This window comes from Pterocles gutturalis, unplaced genomic scaffold (assembly GCF_000699245.1).
Source record: "Pterocles gutturalis isolate BGI_N339 unplaced genomic scaffold, ASM69924v1 scaffold50506, whole genome shotgun sequence".
Classification (NCBI taxonomy): domain Eukaryota; kingdom Metazoa; phylum Chordata; class Aves; order Pterocliformes; family Pteroclidae; genus Pterocles; species Pterocles gutturalis.
This window is the reverse complement of record NW_010102576.1, coordinates 45,144-53,011: the sequence shown is the minus strand read 5'-3', so window position 1 is coordinate 53,011 and position 7,868 is coordinate 45,144. Positions and strand designations below refer to the sequence as shown.

At 37.9% G+C, this 7,868-nt stretch overlaps 1 protein-coding gene across 1 annotated transcript; it reads right to left on the bottom strand.

The window, feature by feature from the left end:
• Window positions 1-5,704: 5,704 nt before the first annotated feature.
• LOC104471093 (chromodomain Y-like protein) lies at window positions 5,705-7,595 on the bottom strand (the record flags this gene model as incomplete). Its single annotated transcript, XM_010086317.1, is given in 2 exon segments — window positions 5,705-5,875; window positions 6,905-7,595. Coding segments are annotated over 2 exon segments (862 nt in total), but the record flags the coding sequence as incomplete, so codon positions are not given.
• Window positions 7,596-7,868: the final 273 nt, after the last annotated feature.

Here is a 7,868-nt window from a genome sequence, read left to right as displayed (position 1 = left end):
GCTTCACATTTCTGCCGTATTATCAAAAGGTGTTCTGAAGTTCTACAAATATGACAGTGGTGGAAGGAAAAGAAAACCTAGCTCAACGCTTTTGTTCTATTGTTCAGGCTGATCTTCACTGTATTTTCTCTGCGCAGACATATGCAAAGTAGGTTGAAAGTGAGCCTTGCAAACAGAGCCTTTGCTTCATCATGCTTCATCTTTCCCAAGCTTTGACACAGCAGGTATGCCAAATGTGTCCTCAGAAATTACTTTTATCTCATATTGGTACAAGTAGTGTAGGAGGACGTAATGGCTGAGCAGTCAAGAGAGATTTACACTCCAAATCCTCAGTCCATGTAAACTGATGCAACATCAGAAGAACTGCACAGCTTTATGTTTACCACTGGGCTTGCAGGTGTAATACAAACCTCAGTGAAAATAACAGGAGTTTTTCTATCAACTTAGGTTGAAGATTTTATGTCCAAACTGAGTATTTCCTGAGAACTTTCTTTTTGTTTGTTTTTGTCTTAATGCATTATATCCAGAGTTCCCATTGAAGAGTTTTCAGGGGCAGAATTAAAACACAGAAAAAAAGCATATATTTGTCTCCCTCCCCAGGGACACACCCTCTTCCTCACTGTCACTTCCAGAAGGCTGATAAAAATACACCTTTTCTTAAAGGAGCAGTTGGTTAGGCCATATTATAAGCTGGGGTTGGGGAAGCAGGGGGAAAAGAATGGGACCACTCTTTTCAAAGTAGCTACGTTTTACACCAGCTTAGCTATATCAAAAGTCTACTTCAACATAGGATCCAACTGAGACATCTCTGTTCTAAGTAGTGGAGGATGGCAGAAGGCAGAAAAAAAGCAAGAAACCAGTCACACCTTACATTCTCAGGAAAAAAAGCTTTAAAACTCAAGCAAACCCTGCACTTAAATCCTGATTTATTATTATGATAATCTGTTGACATATACCAATATGGCCCTGAAGATGAACATTTTTCACAAGAAGTTCTCAATCCTGGAGGACCATGTAAAGTAACAAGACCAGAAACTGCACAAGTAATGTGAGACAAAAACCAGAGCAGTATGGGATAACAAATCAATTTTCCACATAATACAGACCGTCTAGTCTACCATATCACTTAACACTTTTGCATTTGCTTTAAGCCAGAAAATATAGATAAACAAGAAATTGGCAACAAATCAGAATATTCTTTTAGTTAAGAAAAAGGAAGCTGAAGAACTTGAAAATGACTTAAGTAAAACAGATGGAAAATTTGATGGTAGGTTAAAATGCTGCATAAAGGAAGTAATAATGTGAACTCTTAAAGAATAGAATCTAAATGAAATGCAACTTCTGAAGGAAAAAATAAATCAAAGGTGTCTTTAAAGTTGATTACATGAAAACTTTTACCCTTTACTCTTAGTGATTTGGTAAATGCGTACACAATAGAAAAGATACAAAATTACACACTGCTGCATTTGACAAAGAAGTTTAACCAGTAATTTCAGAAGTTAGGCAAGCTTTCCAAAGGACTTTAACCCATTTCATAGGCCTTTGTTTGCAGTAATAAAATACTTGGTTCCTTTCCAGATCACTCAGCAGAGGTCAAGCCACCATCCAAGTGCAATGTACAAACACACTGAAAAAGGAAGTTCCTGTCTTAGAGCTTTTTTTAGAATCACATTTTACTACTTAACCAAAACAAAAACAAAAAAAAAGGAGGGCTCAAAGCTGCTTCTGTCCTTCCTGAACACTAAAAAGAAATCTGAAAACCTGTAACACATCACCCCAACTTTCCTTTAGTGGTACTGTCCGCTCTAATTCACACAGCAATGAACTTCTGCAACTTTCCTCTCACTTTTGCTTTTTGAGAGGGTTACATGCATAGCTTGTAGTCCACCTGGACAATTAATGTCTTTCATATCTAACACACCTTTGTCAATGGCTATTCTCTTCCCCAGGGCCTCTTGGCCTAGTGAGCTGTGCTGGTGACAGTGGACTGTTCCTCACATAATGCCAGATGCATGGGAGAATTTGGGGTGTGCTCCCCTCACCCTAAGGAACAGCGAGTGGCTGTATTCCTTTCAACTCAGCTTGGTATTGTATTGAGAACATACGTTCCTCCCCAGTTCCAGTTGCGTTCACAAGCTCTTCTATGCTTGCTTGGTTCCTGTTGAGAATAAAGCTAAAGACACTTAACCAGACAACAGACGCTAATTCTCTGGGGTGTTAGGAGTGGATCTTTGATTTTATGAATCTGTGGTTTTTAATCCCATAAGCTACTTTGGGTAAGGGAGAGAACAGGTAACAAATAGAACTTCCAGTTCAGTCATTTTTTTTCCTGATGCTTTTATTTTAGTGCTAATACCATTGTTTTGAGATAAAACCAGCAGCACTATCTAACTTGAAGTATCAGCAGACACCCTTGTTCCTTGTAGGGCGACATACTGCAATCATCTTTGTATGGCCAGACAGCCTGCTGCTCGTGCAAGTTATTCACCTGAACTGGTACGTGCAAGGAGGGAGACGCTAATGCCGCTGTGCACACGGGTGCTGCTTGTCTGTCTAACAAGCGATATAATTCACTGAATTTTTTCTGTTTCTTCTCTTCCTGTACACCAGCCACCAGCCCGCCTTACTCTAATTATAACAACATAAGCAGCTAGATGTGTTTTTCTTGCTCATCTTACACTTTGAGCTTTGCATGCCTTTCTGCCCAAAATATCCTTTCTTGTGGCATTTATTCTCAATTATATCGATGCTGGACTTTGTTAGCTCAATAAAAACTGTAGCAACTATAGGGTGACCCAGAATAAAAAAAATACTAGAATTTACCAAGCAATGGTACTCCCCTGGTTTATGGTCAAATTTTGCAGAAGGTGAACAATAAATTCTGTCTTTTAGTCTTTCTAAAATTGCAAGACAACTCTCTAGCCTTGTGTGACTTATAAATTAGAATACCTTTACAGTTTAACTTCTTGTGTACTCTATTAAATATAACTTCCCTAAATATTATGAGTGTACTATGCCTAAAACATTTGCAATAAAATTTTTAAAATTAAATTTATTTATTTTTTAATAAATATTTTTAAAATTTTAAAAATTAAAAAATTATTTTTTTAATTCAAATTTGATGAAGGAAGCTTTCAAGAACCTTAAAAGTATCAGAACCTATTGTTAGACATGAGGCCAATCTTTGTCTTGCCTAGTTTTAAATAATATGCATTGCTTGTAGGTGCCATTAACAACCTTTCCCCAACATTTCAGTTCTTTGGTGGTGTTTTTTCTGTTTCGTTCATCCATTTCAGGATGGCTTCTATTAACTTTTAGTAACAGCTGATGGTCACGACATATTTAAAAAAAAAAAAAAAAAACAGAACCACAGCAACATTCATTCGGTGACCAATTCCCACTTCTTCCATATATCACCCATCTTTGACTTTTATGAAGTATATTATTCCATTGACTGTTTTCAAGGCCAAGCCTTTAAAATATGAACATTCAATACAATGGCTTTCTTTGTTAATAAATATACTTTGGATAGCAGTTAGTGTGCTGAAACCACTAACTCCCAGAGCAAATATTACTGTTATTTTATTCCCCTGGTGCCCCTGCATATTTGTATAAATATTTGCTGGTTGCCTTTTCTGAGACTGTAGGAACATTGGAACAAGAACTGCATCATGGCAGTTTGTCTCATAAAAAGCACAACTAGGTGCTACAATAGTACTAATATTTGCTAGTAATTGCAGTAATGGGATTTTCCTATGCATACAAGTGTTTCTTTCTCGTGTATACTTTTATTTTAAATGAACCTTTAAAAAAATTCAGGGCTGGGGAAAACAAGCAAAAGACAGATTAAATGCTGAAGAGTTTCACCATTCTGAACCAGGACTGAAAACCCAACACAAGTCACACAATTGAAAAGCAGTCATAGCAATCATCTCAAAATCAGGAACACTGTTTTAATATTAAGATTTTAAATGATTTTTTGAATATTACTTAAAAAAAACCCCAAAATCTAAATCAGCTTTAATTTTAAAAGTTGTCAAAAAAATTTTGAAGTGTAATATGTATCTTTCTAGAATTTTTCAAAATTATGCTTTCCAATTAGTGATTTCTGTTTTGACTATCTGGGGTTTTCCAATAAAAATGTTTTGATAAAAATATCCTACACCAGCTCAAGTAAAAAGTTATTTTTCAAAACACTGTTTTGTCTTCCTGACAGCATCATCCATGTGGAAGTAGGAAATTACAGAAAGTATATGTGGAGGAAGTGGGAAGTTTGGAAAGAGGGCTCCAAATGCCAGATCTATCATCTGTATTACTAATATGTCAGATCTGGTGTGTATGAAGATGAAGGTAATAATTTGATGGTTTTTTTTCAATTAATACCTCTCATGACATATGACTCCCAAGGTGGTGTTGAAAATGTGATGAAGTGTCCATTTAAGACAGGCGTGTTCTGAGTAAGGAGTAAAATGGGATCCGGAACCTCGAGAGCCCCACGCAGGGGAGGGAGGAAAGCATCGACTTACTACATTTTTAATGAATAGCAGTGTGAAGTTAAAAATAAAAACAGCAGGGAGAAGAGAGTAGCTTTAATGAACTGTGGAGAATGTGTCAGCTCAGGAAGCTTCAAGGCCAGGCTAGCTCTTGGAGACAGGGCTGTCTCTCTTGGCTTCTCTCTAAACAAAGGTCCACTCTGGCTATGCAGAATGGCAGAGCTGGAGCCTGGGCTTCCGTGAGGAAGATTCTGTCCAAGAAATCCTAAAAAGACTGATGTCAGATAGAAACAAAGTATTTTTCTTTTGCAACTTTGTTTCCAAGTTTTATAATCAGAGAATTACTGCATAATTTGGATGTTACCCCAAAAAAGTTGCAGATGAGCATAACTGCCTGCAAAGCCACAATAAATTTGGATATTTAGCATCCGTTTCCAGTAGTCTGCACAGCTCAGCTGGAGAACTGGCAGCAGTGTATCAGGACAGAGAGGGAAAGCCTGAGTTAATGTACTTGTACTAATATCCCTCCAGCAGCAGAATGTGGAAACATATTGAGTATTTTTGGGCAACCACATATTGTGACTATGTCCTTGGCTCTCCTTTTTTTGATCTACACCTTAAGATCTCATGAAAACATAAGTGTGAGAAAAATCTCATACTGCTGTCATCTCTAGGGTCAAGTCGATAGCTTTCAATGTTAGTTGCCCGGACAAATGCCTAAGAGCTGAAGGAGGTGGTGGCAGTTGAGGAAATTGTAACATCTCAGTGAAACAGATAAAGGCACCTCAGCTCTAATATTTTCTGTGTCACTATGATTCCTGTGCAGGTCTTCCCACTTCCACCTGATCCCTTGTAACTGGGCCCTGAGTGAAAGGTTGGTGGGAAGAATTCAATCATTTGTGGCTACTGATCTACCCAAGAAGGTCCTTTGTGTTCCAGTTTTTTTTTCTGAATGCCATGAGGCAAAAAACCAGGATGCCAAAGGCAGTGCTTATCAATCACTAGGAAAAACAACCTACTGCAAAACACATTAATTATCACAAAACCATCACACATGCAAACACACTCGTCTACCTCACCTACTCAGAAAACTCACACACTGGCACCTCTTGTGTTTGCCCCTCCAGCTTTGTTTACATCCACTGAGATTTACATTCCTTCTTTAGCCCAGGCAAAGGAAGAGATATTCCTGGCATCTGTGTGTACATTACCATGGTTACCTACTTCATCTGCAGCAAAATAGGTTGGTCCATGACCTGACACGACAGCTTCAGGAGCATACTCCTCCTTCATCCACTGCTTTTCAACCTTTCCCGCTTCAGCTGTTTTTTCATAAAATCTGAATGCAGGCAACAGTGGGGCATCCAACAAACTCTCAAAGTCTTCAACACATTTTTTGGCCTATATAGTTTGTCTCTAAGTGTGTTTTTTGGCAGGGCAAACCGTTGGTTTTCAAGCAATTTTTCCAGCAAGCCGTCATCAATAGCATACCTGCAGATTTTACCAGCTGCATTTTGTTCGTGTACACAGTATTACACTTGAAAATTTAGCCTCAAAAGCATGCTTGTGAGAATACCTGTGACTACACAACAACCTGGGTCTGTCAGGGAAGAACAAAAGTTTAGGGCACAAGAATGAGGACCATGAAGCTTTAAACAAGGGTCTCAGCTGGGTGGGGGGAGCAAACAGCTTCCTACTGCAAAAATAGTTTTTGTTTCATTGGTGTCACAAATTTCACAATACAAGCTGAAGAAACTGTCATCTACTGAGATAATTAGCAAACCAGGCATCAAACCTAAATAAGCTCTCAATATCAAATGAGGTATAAACAACAAAATATTGATAAAATATAATGAAGACAGAACGCAATCGAGGCAGGTATCTCCGCATACTGGCTCAAATTTTCACTGAAACAAAACCGATCAACTTTGGTTTTTAAGCAACGTCATTCTCATAATTTTTTTCCAGGCAATATTTATAACAAAACAGATATATATATATATGTATGAAAATAAATATGAAAAATGCCTATTCACATCATTCATCTATTCCCATAATTTATGTTTCTAATATGCATAACAAATCTGACCTATTTAAAGGAACTCAAAGCAATGATGTAATCTCTGGAAGTAGTACACGGGATATGTGTACCACACAATGTCAAGGCAAACGCAGAAGTGTCTTATGGTGATTCTGAAAACAAAAATACCAATGAAACTCTGTGAGGAAAGCAAAAGCTGGCAAAATTCAAAATGGCTTTGTAATCATATAGTTATATAAAATAAAGTTGTGAAGTTCTCCAGACTTGATTTAACATGTCTAAAACAGAGTGGGTAATCTGTTTACATCTGAACAGCAAAAAAAAAGTCAAATGAAAAATGTACACAAAAATGACCGACTCATACACATACCTTTTCCGTTTATTGTTAATGCTGATGCAATTGTGGCTGTTACTGGCACTGGCAATTGTGGCACTAATGGATGTATCCTTGGTCGGCTCCCCATCCTAGCACGCTCTGCACCAGGTCCTAATAAAGCTCCCACTGGTTTTTCTGCTGCTACTTCTGGTGCTACAGAGTCTTCCTGATCCTGCTCTATATGGTCCATTTTATCCGGGCTTTCATTCTGGAAGCCATCAACTGTTGTCCGGCTCTTAATTGGACTTTTGGGCACTAGAATTTTAATACCTGATTTTGCAAGGTCCATATTTTTCCTTCCAGAAAGAGACGGTGAACTGTTTTTCCGGAACTTCTGGGTGGTAGAAAAGAGCTGATTGTTTTTTGACTCATGGTCTTTACCCATAACTAAAGATTTAGTCGATGTCTTTGAAAAAGAACTATTGGTAGATCTAGAAATTTGTTTTCTGGCGTTATTTGGAGAGGTCCTGTTTGTCCTGGTTAATGTGCTTTCTTTCTGCTTTTCATTGTGGCGTCTGTTGAATTCATGTATATATTCCTCACAATTAACAAGGTGCTGTTCTGGCTCCCAAGTATCATCTTCACTGTCGTATCCTTTCCATCGCACCAAATACTCTGTTTTTCCCTTCTTGTTTTTCCTCTTGTCAACAATTCTCTCTACCTGTTAAAAAGAAAAATTAAACATTAGGCACGGGCAGATATACAACTCAAGTGAGCAACTTGCATGCACGTAATTGAAGTGTAGTTCTGTAATTCTGTATTGTATCTCTGTAGTTTACAGTCTTCCACTGCTGACCGGAAACTCCTCTCTTCAAACTTCAGATTGTTACTTCCATCTCATAAAATACATTCTAAAATACCAAAATCATTCTTCAGTAAGTATTTTGCATGCACAAGAATCTGAATATGACATATTACAGTTGACAATCAGCGCTGGCCCCAGTGAAGTTCTGACACT